The sequence below is a fragment of the Hyaena hyaena genome, unplaced genomic scaffold (assembly GCF_003009895.1).
Source record: "Hyaena hyaena isolate Hyena2069 unplaced genomic scaffold, ASM300989v1 scaffold_86, whole genome shotgun sequence".
In the NCBI taxonomy this organism is placed as follows: Eukaryota; Metazoa; Chordata; class Mammalia; order Carnivora; family Hyaenidae; genus Hyaena; species Hyaena hyaena.
This window is the reverse complement of record NW_024080721.1, coordinates 2,532,925-2,556,366: the sequence shown is the minus strand read 5'-3', so window position 1 is coordinate 2,556,366 and position 23,442 is coordinate 2,532,925. Positions and strand designations below refer to the sequence as shown.

The window sequence follows — 23,442 nt, the reverse complement described above, 5'->3', positions numbered from 1 at the left end:
CGGACGACCGGCCGGATGGGTCACCGCACCCGGCTCCGGCCCAGTGCGTCGCGGGCCACCGCCAGACCCTGCTGTTCGGCGACCTTTGGAAGAGCGATCAGCGCTGCCTGACCCTGCAGGACATCCTGGAGCAGACCCCGCCGGCCAGTCCCCCTGGCCCCGTCCACCGAGCCACGCGGGGCCGCCGCAGCTCCGAGCGCTCCGGCAACAGCCTGGGGAAGTCCGCCGACCGCCCGGCCGCCACGCGCGAGCGCCGCACCCACAAGCGGCCACGCGACAGGCGCAAGGCTGGAGACCCGGGCGAGCGCGTGACGGCTCGGGCTCTGGCCCGGACGTGCGGTGACGAGGCGGCGGGGGAGCCGGCGTCGGGAAGCTGGGACCCGGGCGCCGCCCGCGCAGCCGGAGCCGGGCGCGCGGCTGCTCCCGGCGCCGAGCTGCAACCTGCAGCGGCCGCCGCGGCTCCTGCAGCAGGTGCCTGAGCGGGCCCGCGCTCGTCCGAGCCATCGTGCCCGAGGGGGAGCCCGAGGCGCGCCGCCGCCTGCAGACCCCGCCCTGCAGCCGCTTCGCGCCACCCTGCCCGGCCCCGGAGGTGCACCCGGCGGGGGGGCCGGGACGTCCGGCGCGCCAGCAGCCGAGCGCGGGGCTCGTCCCCCGCGTGGATCGGGAGACGCAGACGGACGGTGAGGGGCCCCAAAGCGGGAGGCGGGAATCTGCAGGGAAGAAGGGAGCGCTGTGCTGGCCCAGTGAGGTGGACAAATCCCCCGATGTCACGGCCCCTCTCCTAGCGCCTCCACGTGCACGGCTTTAGGTGAAGATTAATTAGATTTCTCACCCCAGGTGTGCTCACGGGGCAATCTCTGGTCAAAAGTGTACGAATTGATTCGGTTTGTAGTGTTACACTTGCACCCGCGCCCCCGTACTCCAAATCACACTTTTTTGCAAGGTACAGGTTTGGAAGTTTGTAGGACCTGGGCGCACCCCTTCCTCTCCGCATCCACTTCTTCCTTGCTCGGTTCTGTAGGCTTCTCCTCTAAAGAAATCATAATTTACAATAAAAAGCTGCCTATTGTGAGCCAGGCCCTGTACTAAGGGCTTTTCGGGTTTAATCCTCGCAGTTGTGTTCTGGAAGTGCAGCTGTGTTAGGCTAACTGGCCTCCTGCGGGATTCTTATTCAGCCCTGGAGAGCTTTCCTATCAAGGACTCCAGGCCTGTGGCCCCAGAGGGTTAATCTGTGGGTCTAGAGCCCGGGACAGTGGGCTCAGAAATGAGCACCAAGTGCCTTCTGTCTCTGGAAGTCCCTTCCAGAGGCAGCCGCTGGGAAGAAAGAAGTGCTCTGGGCAGGGTGCTCCAGTGTCCAGTTATCCAAGGCTCTGCTGCCCTCCCACTTGGTGACCAGAGCAAGCTGTCTGCTCTGAGGATGACTGCTTTCCTGACATGGGGGGTCGGGGGGGGGGGGGGGGGGGGGCGGCCAAGGGTCAGTTGGTGTCTGAGGTCTCATCCGGCTAGCTTCAGGACAAATGTCGACACACCTGCTCCTGTGCTCTGGACACAGCCAGAAGGCCAGGATCACTGGGCGTGGATTTCAAAACCCTCAGAACGTTATCCCGACTGCCTGACCTCGCATCCCCCATAGACTCCATCTTCTCACTTTCCTGAATGGTCCATGAGGCTGCCCCACGGCTGCCATGTCCGGGAGGAGAGCCCCTTGTCTGTGGACTGTTCGGTGATCCTCAGCCAAGGCCAGAAAACCCCAGTCCATCCTTGGAAAGAACCCCTTAGTGATGCAGTCCGGGCGGTGCCTCGTCCCCCATCGTCCGTGCCCACCCCGCCGAAAGGGCTTCCTGCTTTCTGCGTCCTCCTACCCTCACCTTCAAGCAGCTTGTGTTGTGTTTCTTGTCCGGACTTTGGCCTCCCGGGGCATTCACTGCCTGGGAGTAGCGAACACGAGAGAAGACAGGAGAAATATCCTGACACCACACAGCAAGTGAATGATCTGGGGCTCCGAGAGGCGGGGGGTCACTTCCAGTTAGGGACCTGAGAAAGGCTGTAGGAGGAGAGGAGTCCACTTGGGATGGATCTGGAAGATAGGAAGTGTTTTGACAGAAGGGGAGAGGGGCCTGATAGAGGGGAGGGGCTTTCGCAAATGCCCGGAAGCAGACCTCCTCACTCACGGCGGCTGAGAGCTGGTCAAGGTCAGAGAGCCTGGGACACTGGGCTGTGACTGTGTTCTCTAGGAGTCAGACTTCCTGCCAGGAGCTTGTGCTCCAGCCGGGAGGCAGAAAGGGCCATGGAAGACCTTCTAGCAAAGTCCTGCATGTGCCTTCTTCCTTGTGCCTGTGGGCCAACCTCATTCTACAAGTGCTCTCTCCCTGCTTCTTACTAAAGAACCCACCCATATTTTCTCCACTGCCACAAAACCCTCACTCCTCTGTGTTTCCTCCATCACTCTCCCCGGGAACAGGGACTTCTTTTCTGTGCCAGTCGGCCCCTTGGTGTGAAATGGAATGTTTCTTTCATCACTACCAGGAAATACTACCCATGTGAGTTTCCCTTTATCTAATTCATTTAAATCAGTGGTTCTCAAGCAGGGGCAATCTTCACACACACACACACACACACACACACACACACACACACACCAGAGACATTTAGCATTGTCTGTAAACATTTTTGGTGGCTACAACTTGGGGGGAGGGGTACTTGCTCCTGGCATCTTGTGGCAGAGGCCAGGGATGCTGCTAAACTTCCTCCAATGCACAGGAGAGTTATCTGGCCCCAAATATCAATAGAGCTGAGGTTGAAAAAAAAAAAAATAGAGCTGAGGTTGAGAAGCCCCAGTTTAAACCAGGTGGAAGCCCCAGGCAAAAGCCCACTGGTGTCTGAAAATCTGATGCTGCAAAGAAGAATGCCTCAGTTGTTCTTGACCTGTCTGCTATATCTGGACAGGGTCCCTGACCCGGGTTTCCAGTCTCTCCAATTCTAAGTTGAATCCCTCAGAGGGATCCATTGCTCTTGACTTCAGGGAATTACTCACCTACTCCTTGAACCTCCTCATGCCAAGGATCAATCAAGTTCAATGCAACGTTATCGATCTGAGCCATCTTCCACTTCTAATCCCTGGTGCCCTTTTCTTTTTCTTCAGTCTTCTCACGACCTTTTTTTTAGTTCAGTAATTTTATAATGATCTGATTCCCTATTGCCTTCTGAAATCATGAAATGAAAGAGCTCTGAATGGGAATTTGGCCTTCTTGGTGCTTCCAATCAGCTGTGTGACTTTGGAAGGTGATTTAACTTCTGTAAATCTCAGTTTCTTTTCTTTACGGTGTTTTCAGGCCCTAGAATCCCTAAACTACTTTCTGTCATTTCATACTTTGTATCGGGTCTAGCCTTGCGTGAAGGTGCCTTCTAGCTATGTCTGCCCTTAACCGTGTCCTGGGGCAAGGGCATCGCCCCCTTGGGAACATGGGGTTAACAGCTGAATATTCACCCAGCTAATGATGCATCAATGGCAGAGGTAGACTACGTCTTCTAATCTTTTTTTTTTTTTTTTTACAAATAGTTTATTGTCAAATTAGTTTCCACATAACACTCAGTGCTCATCCCCACTAGTGCCCTCCTCCATGCCCATCTCCCCTCGCCCCTACATCCATCAGTCCTCAGTTTTTGTCAGCATTCAAGAGTGTCTCATGGTTTGCCTCTCTCCCTTTCCCCCACCATTTCCCCCCTTCTTCTCCCCCTTGTTCCTCAGTTAAGTTCCTCCTAATCCTCCTATACATGCAAACATATGGTATTTGTCCTTTGCCTGACTTATTTCGCTCAGCATAACACCCTCAAGGTCCATCCATGTTGCTACACATGGCCAGATTTCATTCTTTCTCATTGCCATGTAGTATTCCATGGTGTAGATAAACCACATCTTCTTGATCCATTCGTCAGTTGATGGACACTTAGGCTCTTTCCATGTTTTAGCTATTGTGGAGAGTGCTGCTACGAACATTTGGGGTACATGTGCTCCTATGCCTCAGCATTTCTGTATCCCTTGGGTAAATTCCTAGCAGTGCTAGTGCTGGGTCATAGGGGAGTTCTATTGTTAGTTTCCTGAGGAACCTCCACACTGTTTTCCAGAGGGGCTGTACCAGTTTACATTCCCACCAACAGGGTAGGAGGGTGCCCATTTCTCCACATCCTCGCCAGCATCTAGAGTTCTCTGATTTGCTCATTTTAGCCACTCTGACTGGTGAGAGGTGGTATCTCAGTGCGGTTTTGATTTGTATTTCCCTGATGAGGAGGGATGCTGAGCATCGTTACGTCTTCTAATCTGAACACATTCTGTGTTGCAGTCAGTGTGAAGTTTAAGGCTGTCTTCTAAAAATGCTTAATCTGTGTCCATCCTGAAAGGAAAATCATATTTTTACCTTCAAGAAAGATTCATAGTCCCCGTATTGACCTGACAACTTTGGAGATTAAGGGTAGTCAGTTGTTGCAAGAGTAATGAGTTCAAACAAAGTGTAGTTTTCCAAATAACTGTTATGTTTTTAGGGGAACTTCTTTCACCAAAATCAAGGGTTCTTATTACAGTTGGGGATCCCCCACCCCTTCCCACAGTAGGCAGGGCAGGTTTGGGAAGAAGGGGGAAGCTGCTTTAAGATAATCTGAGTGGGGGAAATAGCTGAAATGGGAGAAGCTTGTGGACCTCCATGGACTCCCAAATCTTCGGAAAAGTTACCTAAAACTCACAGAAGTATGGCGAAGTAGTTTGGTTTTGCTATGTGGAAACCAGTGACAGAGCTGAGTGTCACAGCCAGGGCATCTCAGAGTGAAAAGGAAAGTGCACAGGGACCCAGGAACACACCAGCGAAGAGATGCCTGAGGGAGGCACTCAGGTAGCAGAATCATGGGGTCCAGGATGTCACAGACCCTGGGGCCGGGCTGAACCAGGTGCTCAAGGGCCCGGCAGGTGCCTTGTGCCCATCCCAGTAACTGGGGAGGAAGGCAGCAGGCTAGTGTGGGCAGAGAAGACTGTCCCCAGAGCCCTGCCATAGGAGCCACCTTGGCTTTTGTGACCTCACAGAAGGGGTGTAGGTGACTGTTCTCTGCAGGGCTTAGGTCCATCCCGAGACCAGAGCCTTCCCCCAGGGCAGGGGCAAACGGGCCCCCTCCAGGAGGGAGCCGGAAGATTAGGCAGCTCCATGTAGGTCCACATGTAGGTGAAAAGAACCCACCATGAGGAAGGGCAAAAAGAAGAAGCCAGAGTCCAGACGCCGTGGCTCCACCTCTCAGCGGGCCAGCTCTGAATCCACACCCCAGCAGGCCAGCTCAGAGTCTACACCCCAGCAGGCCAGCTCGGAGTCTACATCGCAGCAGGCCAGCCCCAGGTCCACCCCTCGGCCCAGCCCTGGATCCACACCACAGTCCAGCTGTGAATCCACCTCCCAGCAGCCTGCACCCCAGGCTCTCCCAGCCCCAGAAAGCAGACCCTCGGCCCGGGCCCTGGCACCGGCCCCAGCCCCCGCCCTGGCCCCAGCCCCGGCCAGGGGCCAGGGGCCTCAGGACCCTGCCACAAAAGCATCTTCTCGATCCAGGAGATCAGGTGGGTAGGCTTCTAGCTCAAGCACTTCTAGGCTTCCTGCTGATGGGCCCCAGGGGCTGGTTCATTTTGGGGAGTGGTGTTTGGTTGACACATATTCTGGAACTGTGCTTGTGGGGTGTGAGGGTTTGGGGTTTTGTTTTTATGCAAGAGACCAGGATTCCTGGATCTTGCCATTCCTCGCCATCCTGAGTCTCAATGAAGAAGTCAGCCACACATGCATATGGACATTTCACTTGGCTCAGTGGTGATACTCGCTCATTAGGAGTCAGAAGTGCCGTGTGGCTGCTCAAAAATAAAAACCAAGGATGTGTTAATAGAAATATACAGTGTAAAACAAGGGAGGTGGTCATACTCTGTCCTCATCAGGCTAACCCTTGTGTGCTGTAAAAGATGCTTCGCAATCTAGTTTAAGAAAGATAGTCCGAGTTAATGGGGGATGAGAGGGCAGGGAAGCAAGAACCATATGATGTATGAGACTTGGTTGAAGGAATTGGAGGAAATCTGTCAAGTAAATGTTGTAAGTAGACGTGTTCCACGTTGCCCTCGGATGTCTGACCAAGGGCCCATGGACAGGGTTGCTGAATAAAATATAGGACCCCCAGTAAAATTTGAATTTCAGATAAACAATTTTTTACTGTGTGTCCTGAACATGGCACGGGCATTCTGTATTTTTATTTGCTAAATCCGGCTGCCTTACCCGTGGAAGACACTGCAGATTTCTGCTCAACATGAAGAAGACATTTCCGACAATTATTTCCATCTGGAAATGGAATGGCCGTTGAAGAAAAGTGGTCCCCCATCTTCTTGGGGAGCCAGAGTCTGAGTGAACTTTGGATTGTGTAGAGGGAATTTGAGTGGAGTTCAGGAGACAGTCTGCTTCATACTATTGCTGCTGCTAATAATGGTAATAACTAACTAACACTTACCACTGGGTATGTACAATGTACCCAGTATTCAGCTCAGCTGTCTACGTTAATCTTCCCATTTAACGGTCCTATAAAGGAGCTATTATTATTATCCTCTCCCTTTTACAGATGGGGAAACTGAGGCTCAAAGAAATCAGACCACACACTCTCAAGCAAGCACTGGTAGCACTGAGAGGGGAGACTCCATCTATTCTGATTCCATAATTCTTGCTCTTCACTGAGGCATTGACCATATGGTCCCAAGAGTCCAGTGGTTTCCCCAGGAGGAAGAACACCCTTCTCTGGGATTCTGTTGAATTCACCATGAGCTAGTTACAGTGGCTCTATGGTCCTGAGCAGGCCATGCTCTCTGGGCCACAGCTTATTCCTCTGGGATGGTGTGACTAAAAAATAAACGTGGGGTGTAAGTGAGAGAGCTAGATCCAACATATCACTGTGATGACAATTACATTTCCATGGCTACGAATCAATTCACTTTTAACATGCAGAAATCGTTTTGAGGGCTCTACATTGTATATATTGTGACCATCAACCACGGACATAAACATTTTTGGATTGTGGACGTCAGAACTGGTATCTGTAGAAAGTAAAATTTTCCATCCCCAAATCTTTCGATGAATGCATGTGGCTCACCCCTGGGGAAAGGATTCTGCTTATTGAGAAAGCCAACCAGGAAATGGTGGTGGCCCGTCAGCGGTTACAGTGGACTCCCCACACATCTTCGGCCAGAGGAATTTTCCCCCTTTGAACCAGAGTGGGAAAAACAATGTTGGCGATCAGGGATGAAGGCCTTTAAATAAAGGGTGCCATTTTCTGAAGTCCAAATCTTTTTGTATGCAGAAAACATTATATTTCAGGAGAATACAAGTCTTCCACTAAAATGGCTATAATCAAAAGATGGACAGGGGCGCCTGGGTGGCTCAGTCAGGTGAGCAACCAATTCTTGATTTCAGCTCAGGCCATGAGATCAAGCCCTGCATTGGGCTCTGCACTGACAGCATGGAGCCTGCTTGAGATTGTCTCTTTCTCTCTCCCTTTCTGCCCGTCTCCCCAGTTCGCACACTCTGTCTCTCAAAATAAATAAGTAAACTTAAAAAAAAAAAAGTGAAGTTACCATGTGATCCAGCTATTCCACTCCTGAGGACATACCCAGGAGAATTAAAAACACAACATCCAGACAAAAACGGGTACATGATTTTCACAACAGCTTTAGTAATAATAGTCAAGAAGTGGGGGGATAAAAACCTCAATATCAGCCACCTAATGAATGGATAAACAACATGAGGTGTATTCATACAATGAAATACTATCTAACGATACTGACATGGGCTACCACATGGATGAACCTCAAAAGTATTAGGCTAAGTGAGAGGAGCTACTCTCCAAAAAGTCCACACGTGTGATTGCATTTATGAAATGTGCAGAATAGGCAAATTTATTGCCAGGAAATGGGCGCAGAGGGAAAAAGCAGTCCCTGCTTAATGGTTATGGGCTTCCTTGGGGGGAAGATGGAAATATTCTGGAATTAGACAGTAATGATGTTTGTACCCCTTTGTTAATTTCCCAAAACCACTGAAAACCTCAAGGGGTAAATTTCATGTACAGGACTTAAATGTCTATTTGAAAAAAAAAATTGTTTTGACAAAGAAAAAGGATCAGTGTTGCCTTTAAAGTCCTTTCCTCCCCCATTGGGGCCGGGGGGCTGGGGGGGGGGGGATAGTATCTGTCGTGGGCGGGTCTAAGCAGGAAATGTGCTGGCAGTCAATTGCTGATTTCATGGAGCTTTTGATGGAAGAATCCGGAAGAATCCGTAGCTCGGTCAGGAAGCCAAGACTGAAGCCACCACGCGAGGAGGCAGTTATCCGGCCAGAAGTACTCTTGCGTCACAGCTGACGGGCCATCTCCAAGTTCCGCTGCGATCCTTGGCAGGGAAGTTCAGGGAAGTGTTTCAAGGACGGTAAATCGGAGCAGCAGCTGTCTTCTGGATAAGTCAGTGCACCCGGGAAAACGGACCGTGGACCAGCTGCAGGAATGTCAGATGCCGCCTCTCCTCTCCCGGAGCCCGCCGTCCCCCGGTGCTGTCAGTTTCCGTGAAGTCTGTGGAAGGAGCCCCGAATGAGTTAGAAACCCTGAGCTGAAGCCCACTTCTTCAAGCTACTTGTCATAAGGGCACAACCCATATACTCTTCGAGCCTCTGTTTCCCCATCTGCAAACTGAGAATAGCGATATTCGACTCCGCAGGGTCATCCTGACAAAGACATGATCATGAGGTGAGGGAGGGGCACTTGACCGTGGAGGCTGTCAGCGGCTTGGGCTTGGAGTCCGCAGGGAGCTCCAGCTTCCCCTGCTGCTTCTCTTCTCTCCTGGGCGTCCCGGGCTCCCGCGGCCTCCTGGAGGCAGCGGGCCCCTCATCTCTCTCCTTCTCTGTCCATCCAGGGTCTCTGACTCGTGCGGGACCGCGGGCCTTCTGCTCTTGTTCCGCTTGCCCCGGCAGCTCTGCTTGCTGGCGTCGTCTGGGCCTGTGTCACAGCCGCATCTTCGATGTCCTCCTTCCTCGGGCCTGGCCGACCATGCCAGGAAGAGGATTTCCAAACCTCCTCACTTTCTACAGGTTCTGGGGCGAGTGGGGGGCTGGACTCTCAGGGCACACAGTTCCCGGGGCCGGGCTCTGCCCCGGACCAAATTAGCAGCCCTGGGTAACTTGGGAAGCCCAGGCGGAAAGGAAGCCTCTCGGGGGCAGCCATTTCCTGGGGTTTGGCACCCTGCCCTTTCCGACCAGACCCACACCCCAGGGTGCCCCACCTGCACGGAGAGGTGCCGATTTTCTTCCTTACCGAAAATGGCTTCTTTAAGAGGCACGTTTTTCTTTTCTCCATAGGCACACTGCTTCCTCAGAGTCTATGCCTTCATGGCCCTTAGTAAATTCCCTGCCACCCAAGCTTTGTGACTAAATGCTATGTTTGGCGATTGGCCTTCTTCTGTGGCCCATACCACGGCTGAGAGCTTCAGGCAGCTTCTTGACCTCTATATGAATTGCCCCCAGAAATTAGTGACAGATACTGATTGCAAGTCACACGTCCCCTTGGTAATAGCAAGATCCCCACCTCCTTCAGCGGTTTCCGGCTACTTCCGGCAGCTCCACAGGACACATGCCCCCAGGCTGGGCAGCCTCTCACAGCAACTTCCACAGTATCTGGCCTCCTTTTCCTCTTCCACGGAGCCATCAAGAGAAAGCCACCCCTCATGGGAAGACCCTCATGCAGAAAACTGGACTGAACATATCAGTCCACTTTCCCAGTGGCGCAGGGTGGTGTGCAAGGGCTGGGGGGGGGGGCCGGGAGCCCTGATCTGCACCCCCGTCCCGGGCCCCAGAGTAGTTGCACATGTATTCAGGGTCTCACGGATGTCCACAAAGCGGCTTCCCACTTGGGGATCTCACACCCCTTAACCCAGGAGCAGAGCCCACCCACCCCTCACTCTCATCCTGCTCCTCTTCCTGGCGTCTCCGCCGCCAGATCCCTTCTCCTGTCCATCCTTGAAAAGCACCATCTCTCAGACACACAAGAAGCAAACAGATACCCAGGTGTGTTGGGAGAACATGAGTAAAGCCAAAAATACAACCTGGTAAGTCCCCATCAAGGAACGACCTGCCCACGGCTTCCCCGACGTTACTGGTGTTCTTCCCACTCACTTTGTGTCCCTGTCCATCTGGTGTTAAGCCGCCCCATGGATTCGCATCACTTTAAAACCAACATGTAGGAAACCCTACTCTGCATAGAATACTAAGCACTGTGAGGAAAACCAGAACAGGGAACTTTACCCTTAACAACTGCACAGTCACCGCGGTTACGCTGAGACATGAACATTAGAATGTCAGATGCAAGCCAGAAAGTGACATGTGTCCTAGAGATGTTCAAAGAGCTTCAGGAAAAGAGTGCTCGTGGGGCGCCTGGGTGGCTCAGTTGGTTAAGCATCTGACTTCGGCTCAGGTCATGATCTCACACTTCGTGGGCTCGAGCCCCGTGTCGGGCTCTGTGCTGACAGCTAGCTCAGAGCCTGGAGCCTGTTTCTGATTCTGTGTCTCCCTATCACTCTGTCCCTCCCCTGCTCATGCTGTCTCTCTCCCTCTCAGAAATAAATAAACATTAAATAATGTTTAATGTTTAAACATTAAACAATAAACATTAAAAATTTTTTAAAAAGAGTGCTCACTCCTAAATCAGGGTCCAGGGAGACTTGGTGATGTCATTGGTATCTGAGCTGAGTCAAAAAGGGTCTTGGCATCCCTTGTGGCTTAAAATGAGGAGAGAGAGAGCATCCCAGGTGGAGGAGGGAAAGGTAAAAGCAGGCTCAGAATTCGGAAAGTGAGGGGAAGGGGCAGAGATGCAGTGGCCAGGGTAAGACCTGTTCGTCTTGATTCCACTCAGGTTTTAGCACCAGCTTCCGTAATCTCTACATCTCTCACGGGGGTGGAATGTTAGATCTTGGCTTGAAATACATCTTCACGTTAAGTAAGATTCTCTACTTCAGTAGGATGGGTGTCGACACAGATACTGCATTTTGTAAAAGCCTTCCTCGTGAGCACGATCATCTAGTTTCCTTGCCTGTGTGGTGCGGGTCATACGTTGTTTCCTTGGACTCCTCATCTCAAAAAGAGAGTCACATGACGGAACCTGCTTCACATGCTTGTTGTAAGGCTTGAGGAAGGACACCAGGCATGAGATGCTTAGCACGGGGCCTGGCACTTCGTAGCCTTCACCGTCTTTGCACCCTTCTCCCCTAGTGTCCCAGGAAGCTGGCACCCCAGGCTAGCCAGTCCTCAGGCACAGGGGCTCTCATGACAGAGATTTATTGGAAGGGGTGGGCGGAATTGCATTCCCCGGTGGGGAGAAGGCATTCCTGAGATCTTGAGGGAACCCTACGATTTCTGCCTTTTCTGCCTGTAGACAGCGCTAGAGTCCCAGCTGCCTCCAACCTGTGGGCTTTCTGTTTCGCTCTACAGAAGACCTGAAAGAAAACACCCCACTCATCGTAATTCACGTGCTCCAAGCCCTCGGGACTGTTGCTGCGGCTCTGGGAGCCCTGGGGGCTGCCTACTACATCACTGAATCCTCGTGAACGAGCCCCAGGCCCGCGGTCCGGCAGGTACGTGGACACCCTCTCTGTGCCCGCGCCCCCTTGCAGAGGTGGTCCTTAAGCCACCGAGCCACCATCCTTGCAGGACGGGGGCCGAGGGAGTGTCTGCTCCTTCTCGGAATGAAGGAGGAATTTGTGGGTGGACCAAGCTCCCAGCCTTTCAGGGAAAGCTTAAGAACCGAGCTTCCTGGCTTCAAGGTCACCCGGCTCTCTCAAGCAGCCCTGATGCTCTTGGACAACGCTAGACCCATTACTGGGATTATCAGACCAGGGTCCCCCCAACCCCCACTGACCTGGGATACCAGACAGGAGGAAATGGGAGACGTGGAGCAAAGGTTCCTACCCTTCCTAGGGACCTTCCTTGGAACTTTCTCTCCCTGCCAAGAAAACTTTCTCAAGTGCAACCTATCCTTCGTGGTCCCATTCCTTCCATCAGCCTTCCCTCAGGGCAGCTCCGGTGACCTCTCCTCTCTTCACACTCATTTTCTCCAGCCTGTTCCATCTTGTGCTGTGGATGATTGTTTTTATACATACATGGCCTGTCTCTGCAACTATCTTGCAAAGATCCGTGAGGGATCCTTAAGGCATCCTCGGAGACGCCTCACCCAGCATCTCCAATCCTCCCTTGTTTCAAGCCAGGCTCCTAGGGGCAGAGCTTGAGACACGGATTTGGGCAGAATTTGTGGAGGAAAACGGGAGTGAGGGAGGTAAGAGAGGACAAAGGAAGGAGTAGAGCGAGGAGGGGATCTCAGCGGGAGTCCAGCTTCAGCTTGACCCCAGGGGAGCTTTACACCACAGAGCTGGTCTCACCTTGGGGGGCAAGAAAAGTGGCCTTCTGTGCTTTCCTGTTACTGAGTCTCTGGCATAGGAGTGGGTGGGGAGTGTACGTCTCTGTGGAAGAGCGGATCGCATTTGTCCTCCCCTGAGAAGCTCCCGGGGAAGGAGGCAGCTGTTAGCAGCTGACATTCACAAGTCCCTGGAGCTGGGGAATGGACTCACCAGTCCAGAAAGGGGATCTGGGTGGGCACCAGGAGCACGCACTGCTGTCCCCATCGTCAAGTCCCCATTGCAGTGAATGCCTGCCAATGCTGGTCAGGTGGTAATGGCAGCTTTTCCGCCCACCCCCAGACCTCCACCAGCCACACAGAATGCACACTGGGTGGGAACAGGTGCTCCAAGTATCTCAAAAGCCCGACCCCAACAGTAAACTCACCATCTGCTCAGGGGCTCTGCTGCCTGACAAAGGGACCATTGTGGAGGAATGGAAGCACCTTAAGTTTCACGAGGTACCATAGCAGCTGAGGGCCTCAGCTTCTCCATCTAGAAATAGGGAAGACCATGGGACCTTCCTCTCAAGGTTGTTGGAATATGAGATAAGGTTCCCAGAAGATAGGGCTGCCCAGATGGCAGATCTTGTTACTTCTACCACCGTGGGGGGTGGTTGGAAAGATGCAGGCTTTGGAGTAGGTTCCAGACCTGACTCTGCTACCTGGAGGCTGGGTCTTAGGGGACACATTACTTAACTTCTGTAAGAGCCATGCCATTGCTAACATAGGGGACTAGTGACTACCTCCAAGGGCGATGATTTTGAGGACACGATGAGGGGAGGTTCAGACAGGACAGGACAGTCACAGGGGTTGGGTAGATGGTGACCAGGAGTCTGAAGAATGCCCCTGAGCCATTTTGTTCTAGAAGCTTCTTGCAACAGGGCCCACGGTGTCCACTTGGGTTTCTGTCACTCGAGGCAGGCTAGCTTGACGTCAGACCCTGTCCCACACCCAGGATCTCTGGAGCCTGGGACAAGTCCCTTAATTCCTGACACCTCATTTTTCTTCTTATTAAATGGAGGTGATAACAGTGCCCCTCTCAGTGGGTTGACACCTGTAATATTCCTTACTCTTTTTAAAATTGGCTTTCTTTTTAACTTAAATGCATTTATTTTCAAGGGAAATCTAAGTCTGGCCTTAAATGGAAAATCCTATCCCTTGCCAGAAAAAGACTACACGGTAGATATAAATCCACAATGTCATGGAATTCTAGCCGACAAGGGTACCTGAAAAAGCCTCCATTTTCAAGGCAATGCCCTTGTGTTCAAAGGACAGGTGGTGGGTGTTAAGACAGGCAGCTCCATGCTGAGACTCTGTCTTCCGTGTTGGAACCAGAGTTGAGAGACGATGGGACTGGCGGGGATCCCATTAGTGAATGTGAAGCATCTTACTGTAGTTCACACAGCCCTGAGCCCGGCGTGGAGGGTACGGGGGGGGGGGGGGGGGGGGGGGGGGGGGGGGGGGGAGAGGGGGAAATGGAGAGGAGGGGACAGGGATGAAAACCCACCCAGGGTCTGGAGTAGTCACTCCCCCAGGGAGTGACTGAGAGGAAATCAATGGTAGAGTCAACAAGACCCCAGAGGCTAAAGCCCCGAGTGTGCTGGGGGGGTTGGGGGGGAGGGGATCACGTGGCTGGTGGGGCCCTATATGGCCAACATCACTTAGAAACGCACGCAGTGCACAAACTTCACACAGCTCTCCTTTTTCTTCCGCTCTGAGGGGTAACTCATGATGTCCTCTCAGGGTGGGCCCACTGCCTGGATGGAAAGCTAGGGGGCAGCTTTCTCGGGGCCAGTTGAAATCAGCCCAGGGATGGGACTCCAGCCTGACAGGTTGGTCCTCCCAGGGACGAGGGACCAGGGACAGGCTGGTCCTCTCTCTGCACAGAGCTGTCCCACAACCACTCTGGTTTCCCTTGAGGGAGAGGGAGGCTGTGCCACCAACCCTGAGTGGCCTGAGACAGGGTCCTTCCCAGGCCCCACGGCTCATGCCTGGCAGTTCTGATGAGGTGGCCTTTCCCCACGTGACCCACTGCTTTGGTCAAATTACTGTTCAGCACTGGGATGGCATTGGAGCACTCAAAATGCGTTTTAACTGACCTTGGCTGGCCTGGCTTCTTCCAGAACTGCTTCAGCCCTAGCCTGTGCTGCAGGGTCCTATCCGTCATTGAGTAGACACTGCAAGTCTAAGGGTCTGAATACGGCACCACCAGCAGGGGTCAGAAGAGGCCTTTCTAGAAGCCTAGAAGTTGCAGTGACAGTTTCTGGACACTAGTCAAACATAGCGTCTCCCACTCCAACTCCCCACTGTCCCCCCACATGAACCCCTACAAACTCTGTAAACAGGCAAGTGGGGCAGCACAGCTGTGACATGTCAGTACTGACCATGTGGCCAGCATCACACTGGGTACGGTGAGACATGATGACACAGAAGTCCATCAACAGGCCAAGGCTAGGCTTGGGACTCCGAGGTCTGGTAAAGTCTGTGCATCTAGGCTGGCCAAGGTCCCCAGGAGAGGGAGACAGGGGATAATAATTCACGTGGTGACACTAACGCTTACCTGACATCCAAGCTAGAATGCAGAGCCCAGATGGGGGGAAAGAGTGCTCATTAATGAAATAATGCATTCATTCATTAAATATTTCTTGGGTACATATGCTGTGCTATAGAAGTAACCCAAGGTGGACAAAGGCCTCCCCTGACGGAGCCTACATTCGCATGGGCACAGACACTCGACAAGTTAATGAATAAACAAGATCACTGGATTGTGTGGCAAATGTTATCAAGGAAATAGAGATATAAAGTTGATCTGATTAAGAACAGAGTTAAGGTCGGCGTGATCAGGAAGGGATGTTGCTAGAGACAGGCTGGTCTGCAAAGGCTTCTCTGAACTGAGGCACATATGGCAGAAAGAGCCAGACTAGGCAAATATGTCTGTGTTCTTGCTGACAGAATAGCAAATCCAATAGCCCTGAGGCAAGAAGGAGCCTCTCGTGTTTTGGGGGCCAGAGAAGAGGCCAATATGGCTGAAGCCAAGATGCCCCTGGAGGGGAGACCAAGGTCAGGCAGGGCCTCAAGGATTTCTGTTGTGTTCCAGATGGGTTGAAAGCCCCAGAAGCAGGGCAGGAGCAAATTCTTATATAGCACTTCCTGTGGGCAGGCAATGTTCCGGGCACTTCATTCATCCTCCCCTCAAAGGGAAGTCTCTCAAGCTGCTGATTTAGATTTCAAAATAATTGCAGTTCCTGTTGGATCGAGAATGGAGAAGGGGGAGGAGGACCAGGTGGGAATTGTTTGTGCTGATCTAGGCAGGTCAAGATGGCGCTTGGAACAGGGTGATGGCTCTTACGGGTACAGAACCAGCAAGTCTAGTGCTGATTGAATGAAACATTGAGGGAAAGGAAGCCTCAAGGATGAGTCCTTGAGGGGTCCTTGCCAGAGGCACAGGAGAGGATAGTAATCAAGAGTTCTGTTCGTTGTTACTGTTGAGATGCTGGACAACCAAATGGACATGTCATGTAGGCAGATGGATAGATGGAAGTCACAGGAAAAGCCAGGTCTTAGCTCCAAGCGTAGGAGTGATTAGTAATAGCTGAGATACGCAGCCACAGGCAGTGGCTAAGATGACTCAGGGAGAAGGCATAAACAGAGCAGAGAGCCAAGCACTGAGGCCAGGAAGAGGCCATTTAGAAGCCTGCTAGTGAAGGAAGGTGCCTATGGATACAACATCCGCCGTGGGTCTGCTCTGGGTCTAGGCAAGCAGGCAGGGTCCCTGTAAGTTCTCAGAGATAAGGAGAACAGATAGGTTCAGGTCAACAAGTGGTGTCCACAGGTTCGGAAAGGCAGCAAGGAGACAAGAATCTCAATGGAAGGGGCTGAGCAGAGTGGGGATCACTGATCATAAGGATCCTGCCACTACCTTCTGTTTGTCCACAGAGTGTGGACAGACAGACATATGCTTCCCTTTCCTAAGGGAAAGCACACACTACAATAGGTAGGAATGTTTTTAGAAGGTAATATGGGAGCCAAGTGCAGAATGAACTCCCACTGCTGATCTGTTGGCTTGGAGGAGTGCTTTAGCTACTGAAAGCAACCCAGAGGTATGTGAAAGTCAGTGTGTGTGTGCATGGTGGGGGTACGCTGAGCCATCCTGAGTTCCGTAGCCCTCAGCAGTTAGACCCCGTGGAAGGGAAATAGAGTTCGGTGTCTTTCTTAGTCCATAGACTACAGAACCATCTAATGACAGTGACAAAGCCTCCTCTCTGGGAAAAGATGTTTCTAGAATCATCCTTCTTAAAGCTTGGGAAGCCCCTCTCTTAGCATCCCAACAGGAATGATGAGGTACTACAAGCAAGGGGCTGCTTCCCCTCTCCTTTTGGGCACTGAGCGTAGTAAACTTCATTGCCACAGTCCGGCTTTGAGGGAGTGAGGCTCTATAGCTTCTGCTGGGGGACGGGGGGGAAGGGAGAGGAAAAGAAGGCGTCAGTGTTGACTGAGCCAAGTACTTGTCAAGCACTTTGCATAAGCACCTTATAGCCTAAAGGGAACCACCCAGCTCCAAGTGTCTAAGAGAATGGCAGAAATTTGAATCCTAAATAATTTATTTTTCCACAGGAGGATCTTAGCTGCTGAACCCTCACCCACAGGGTGGTAAACTGGAAAGTCACCAAAATTCCAAGGTCGTGGAATATTGTCTAAGCTAATGACTCCCTCCTCATTTTCCTTACAGATCCAGTTTCCATCAAGGATCTCTGTTGTCACCAAAATAGAACCAAAAAAAAAAAAAAAAAAAAAAAGAATTCTGTTTCATTAGTGCGTTTTACACCCAGAGACACAAAGTTCAACTTGGCAAATGGGTTGGGAGGTAGATGTGGGATGCCTTTGCGAGCCCCAGGCAATGAGGGTGGGATCCTATTTGTGTTGGGGGCACAGACCCAAAGGGGAACAACTTTCTCTGCACATACAGAGCAAACTGTTTCTGATTTTCCCACCCTAAAAGCAAGAATGATAAAACTGAGTTCAATACCTAACATGAGAGTCAACTGCACTTCTGTCCAGTGGTGATCCCCAGTAGTGGGAACAGGAGGAATGTGCTGGCCCCCTTCCAGGCCTGCGCCTTGGGGAAAGGGGGCCCCGTGCCCGGGGAACACTCTGTCTCTGTCTCTGGGAAACAGCTTCAGGTAGCTTCACCTGTGATGGGGGAGGCGCAGGGGCGGGCCAGGCACCACTTGCAGCCTGTGCTCCCTCCAGTAATTTAGCGCCCCCGTGCCAGCGCCTGGTGGTGGGTCTTGAGCAGCTGGGGCAGAGGTCTTAGTTCAAAGTGCCCAGTATGGGAGAAGGGTGTGAAACATGGGAGAGAGGACAGTCCATTCAGGTGTGGTGGCCCCTGAGGACAACTGAGGCCTCATTCTGCCGGGGCAACAATGGAAAACAGATCATCTACCTCAGAGTAATCCCACCGGCGGCAGGAAAGTTGGATGTTTAGATACCCGTCCCATTGGTCCTCAGTTAAGGGCTGCTGGGAGGGAGATGCTTCATTCTCTCAGGACTTGTGTCCACTTCAGAGATGAAGCTCCCAGGCAAAGGAATGCAGATGGCTGCGATTGGGAGTCCAGAATGCCCTGTAGTAATGAGGTACTGACACATCCCCTGGTCATTACTGACCAGGGGGTGTGAAGGGGCCATTTGTTGGGGAGGAGGACAAGTCTAAACTCAGGTAAGTGAGTGCACAGAGCCATGCCCAAGTGACCTGCTCCACCTGTAAGAGCTGGCCAGGCTAGGAACCAGCAAGACCCCCCCCCCCCCTTGAGAGAGCCTACCTGCAACAGGGAAGCTGGGTTGGGCCAGGTGGGCCGGGCCAGTCCCGAGGAACCCCGCAGCCCACTCACCACCTCCCAATCCGAGGATTTCCTTTCCTAAACAGGCACTGATAGGTTGGGAGAGGGTACCTATCTCTGGACTGAGGGTCACCTCTTCTGGGAAGCAGCCTCCCCAAGAAGAATGCAGGGTAGGGTCACGCTGCCATCTGTCCTGCAGGTCAGGATGAAAGGGGGCATAGACCTGGTGGAAAGGACTGGAGCCTCTGGTCAGCCTGGCTCCTCCAATCCAAGGTACTCAGCTCCTCTTTCTGGCATATTAATCAATCCCTTTTCATTGTACCTGTCGGACAACCTAACCCAAACTGACCTGAACAAAATGGGGATGTACTGACTCATGTAAAAGTCAAGAGAGAATTCCAGCTCAGATGTGACTTGTTCCGGGGATGCAGACCATGCCCCCAAACCCGTTTCTATCTGCTTTTGCAGGGTCACTTCCCTTCTCAGGCAGGCTCTTCTCACGAGGGGGTCAGATGGCTGCAGCAGCCACAGCCCCGTAGCCTCTGAAGGTCAAGTCTGACAGGGAAGGTGGTCTGTTTCCCAGCAGCAAAAGGGCTCTGATCAGCCTCTGATCAGGCCCTGTGTCCCTCCCAAAACCCATGCGCTGCCCAGGGGAATGCAATGCTCTGACTGGCCAGGCTACGACCACTTTTGGAATTGAGAGTCAACCCCATGGAAGGTCGGAGGACTGACAGCAAGGAAGAGGTCAAATGATAATTTTGGTAACCTGTTACCAAAAGAAATGGGAACCTATGCTAGGCAGCTAAAAACCACAGCTATCTACTCCAGATGGTTCTGAACCTATAACCAGAGCTCTAGTGCTGCCCTCCACTTCGGCCAACCTCCCCTCCACCCCCACCATTTCACCAGAGTGAATGCCTGAGTGGCTAGGAACCGAGAATTCACAATTGCCTTGAGCCACAGACCCATGGTGTTTGGATCCCTCAGGACAGTGGTGACCTGGGCAGTCCCAACCTCCCACCCCTGGGAAATGTGACTGGCCATCACAGTGACTGGGGGATACTATGGGCTGTTAGTGATGAAGACTGAGAATGCAAAGCACAGGATAGTCCCACACAACAAAGAGTTATCCCACCCAAGATGCCAATAGCATTCTCATTGACAGTCACTGCCAGTGGGGCTCATCCGTGGATACCCTTCTACACTGCCCTCGCATTGGGTCTCACGGTACTTGTCATTGACCATAGGCATCACTCTTGAAGAGTGGAAACCACACGTGACAAATGGTCATATGCCAAGCACCCCCATTACTCTTCATCCTGCTGTTCTGTTGGTATGTCCACCTCTTCCCTCTGTTATTAGGTCCTGGAGGCAGACACTAGCTGTTTTTCCTCTCTCGAATCCTTCCTGGCACATGGTAGAATCTCAGGAATGAATAAGCCTGCCCCCATTGGGACTCTTTTTTTGATGAGATGAGATTTTGGTTAGGCCATTATATTCAGAGCGGCTTATAAATAGTGATCGTTGGATTGAACTATTTTAATTACCACCAGTTTCAAACAACAGTCCCAGCAAGTGCTTTGGAGAGGGATGTGGAGAGCTAGAAAGAAGCATGATCAAGTATACTTCTGAACACAGTGCTAGAATTAAGGCTACCATGGCTGTGATTTGGGGACAGCCTGGCTGAGGCTAGGTCTATGGGTCTATAGATTCAGACCTTGGCTCTGAATGTGGTCTCTAGACCACAGAGTGGCTACTCCTGAGAAAGTCGGGTCCATCCCACTGGAGTGGTCCTTCCAAGGGCAGAAGAGGTACACTGGAAGAGGCTGCAAAGGGTGAAGTCAGAGCCAAGTCCAGGATGCCCCAGCCACCTGCGGCTGCCCATCTGGCCCACCCAGCTCACTGACACCAGGTGCTAGGACCAGTTGAAAGTTCCTGAGCTTTTCAGATTCCACTCTGGTCCTCATCCTTTCCACCTTACCTCCAGAGGACAACCACTCCCCAAAGGTCATGAAGCCTGGTGGGGTACAGGTAGAATGAGTAACAAGGATCCAGGAAACTAAAGTGACAAATCTAGTCATAAAACTGAGATGAAACACCCAAGGGCAGCCTCTTCCATCTCCTCTGAGGTCCCAGGCTCAGTGCCATGTTTGACAGGGCAGTAAAACAGGCCTGTGGCTGCTGGTAGCCCATGAGAGGTAAGACAGCTCTTCACGCTGCTACCACAAGTTCTAGCTTCACTGCAAGACTCTGGAAGACCTTCTCTCCCCAGGCATCTCCTCCTCTGTATAGGCAGGAACAGCATATACATTATGCAGATACTATACACTTAGCACGCCTCACACAGCCAGTCATGAAGACTCAGAGCAGGCATTTGAGTTGGCAAAGTGCCCTTGTGAACAATTCACGATATGTTCCTGACCAAAGCCAGGAACTGAGCCGTGAGCTGGCAGAGGACTGGGGCTGAGAAGTCTTAAGGTACCTCTTTACTGGGTGTGTTGCACTGTTGGCTGCCAGGGAGGGAAGTATCCAAGGAAGAAGGCCAGGAAACATGGGGGTGAGGGGCAATTCTGGCTTAACCAACTTGGCAGGATGCTTGGCAGGATGCCAGGGTGAAAGATACTGAGAGGGATTTTGATCAGATACCAAAGATACCAAGGATTCTGTAAACTGACCCAGCATGATTCCCATTAAAACCAGATGAATCAGGGCCAAGTCTGGACCACATAAGCCTGGCTATAATTAGGTCAAGAAGACATACTTTAGGGTACCTGGTGATTCAATCAGTTAAATGCCTGACTCTTGATTTCGGCTCAGGTCGTGATCTCATGATTCGTGGGTTCAAGTCCCATGTTGGGCACTGCCCTGACAGTGCGGAGCCTATTTCAGATCCTCTGTCTCCCTCTCTCTCTTTCTCTCTCTGCCCCTCCCCTGTTCATGCATGCTCTCTCTCACTCTCAAAAGTAACCATTTTTAAAAATTTTATTCTTTTTTAAGTGTTTTAAAAATATTCCCATCAACAGATGAATGGATCAAGAAGATGTGGTTTATCTATACCATGGAATACTACATGGCAATGAGAAACAATGAAATCTGGCCATGTGTAGCAACATGGATGGACCTTGAGGGTGTTATGCTGAGCTAAATAAGTCAGGCAGAGAAGGACAAATATCATATGTTTGCACGTATAGGAGGATTAGGAGGAACTTGACGGAGGAACAAGGGGGAGAAGAAGGGCGGAAATGGTGGGGGAAAGGGAGAGAGGCAAACCATGAGAGACTCTTGAATGCTGACAAAAACTGACGACTGATGGATGTGGGGGGGAGGGGGGGATGGGCATGGAGGAGGGCACTTTGGGGATGAGCACTGAGTGTTATGTAGAAACTAATTTGACAATAAACTATTTGTAAAAAATAAATAAATAAATAAATAAATTTGAGTGGCTAAAATGGGAAAAAAAATAAAATAAAATAAAAATATTCCAGTGACCGAGGTCTTTCCAACGCCCCCCTCCCACTCTCTGATTGAATCTCCTCTTACGCCCCACCTACTGCGGTCCAGCTAGGAAGACCTCCCTGCTGTTTCTTGCCGGAGCCAGGCACCCTCCTGCACTGGGCCTTCCTTTGTGCTGGCTGGTCCCTGTGCCAGGCACGCTCTTCGCCATAGCCCGTGGCTATCTGAGCTGAAGGAATTTGAAAAACAGCAGGTTCAAGAAGGACTCTGTGACCTTCCCCTCAAGAAGGTCATAGACCCTTAGGTGAGAGATGGCTTCTCTATACCTATGAGAAAAGAAGATCCTTATCTCTAGGACACAACTGTCATATCACATTTTCCTACAACTTTTCATTCTTCATCAACCTAGCATTGAAAGGCTCGGGTTTAATCACTCCTTCAGGTCTACATTTCCTTATAAAGGCTCCTGTGTCACATAAAACTTAAATAAGTCTGCATGCTCTTCTGCTATTTGCTTTCTGTTACTTGTTTTTTGTTACAGAAGCCCTAGCCAAGAACTTGGATGGGTAGAAGGAAAGACATTTCTCTTCCTCTGCATTTGCCTTCAAGTCTTTGCTCAAATGTCATCTTAATGAAGTCCACCCTGACCACCTGCTTAGAACTGCAAATCCCCACTTACTTTATTCCCATGACCCTCAGTCCTCTATAAAACACTGTAAAATTTACTTATTGCTTATGGTGCTATTGCCTGTGTCCTTCCTCTGGCCTGGAAGATCTACCAGCCAAGGATCTCCTCATTTTATTGTTCACAAATATTGCCAGCTCCTAGAACAGTGGCTGGCACACAGGAAGAGTCAATATTTTGTTTGGTTGAAAGAAAGGGGGAGAGTGAAGCAGAGAGGGAGAGAAAAAAGGTATGGGGAGAGAGGAAGAAAGAGTGGTGTACAGGGTAACATTTTTCTACAGGAAGGAAGCCACATATGGAAGCACTTTTGTTCTATTAGTTTGTTGTTCATTTTATTACCTTGTGTGGTTAATATCAGAAATAAAAGCAAGAGCAATTTCTTGGTCTAGTGTATAGGCTGGACTTAGAATAAGCTCACCTGAGGGGCACCTGGCTGGCTCAGTTGGAAGAGCATGCTACTCTAGACCTCTGGGTCATGAGTTCGAGCCCCACTTTGGGTGTAGAGATTACTTGAAAAAGTAAACTAAAAACTTAAAAAAATAAAAGTAAAAAAATGGGCACCTGAGTGGCTCACTCGGTTGAGCGTTCGACTTCAGCTCAGGTGATGATCTTGCAGTTTGTGAGTTCAAGCCCTGAAGTGAGCTCGCTGCTGTCAGCGCAGAGCCTGCTTCTGATCCTCTGTCTCCTTCTCTCTCTCTCAAAAATAAATAAAAAAATTTTAAACCTTAAAAAATGATTTTAAAAAGAGAATAAGCTCACTTGAAATTATGTCCCATGCACGTCAAATGCCTTCAAAGGGCTTCAAAGTTACACATCTGGACCCCTAAGCTCTTTGATGCCAAGTACACTCACAGGCTCTGCACTAAGAATTGGGTCAACAACCTCACAGCGTCACGGGGAGGTCACTCTGCTAGTCTATGTCCGTCCAAGAGGGCACACCCCCCCCAACAGACTGACCATAGGCCACAGGGGAAGGGCTCCTGACGG

At 51.3% G+C, this 23,442-nt stretch overlaps 1 protein-coding gene across 8 annotated transcripts; it reads left to right on the top strand.

Annotated features, from left to right (window-relative positions):
• The first annotated feature begins 5,088 nt into the window (after positions 1-5,088).
• Positions 5,089-22,495, top strand: SPATA3 (spermatogenesis associated 3). 8 transcript variants are annotated; one of them, XM_039234466.1, is made up of 4 exons: positions 5,089-5,590; positions 8,954-9,128; positions 11,520-11,662; positions 22,312-22,495. In XM_039234466.1, the coding sequence occupies exons 1-3, from the start codon at positions 5,224-5,226 to the stop codon at positions 11,623-11,625; spliced, it is 648 nt and encodes a 215-aa protein (XP_039090397.1). In that variant the 5' UTR covers positions 5,089-5,223; the 3' UTR covers positions 11,626-11,662; positions 22,312-22,495. The 8 variants fall into 8 exon arrangements, with proteins under 8 accessions (XP_039090397.1, XP_039090396.1, XP_039090395.1 ...); XM_039234465.1 differs by lacking the exon at positions 22,312-22,495 and adding an exon at positions 17,210-17,264; XM_039234464.1 differs by lacking the exon at positions 22,312-22,495 and adding an exon at positions 17,095-17,257.
• Positions 22,496-23,442: the final 947 nt, after the last annotated feature.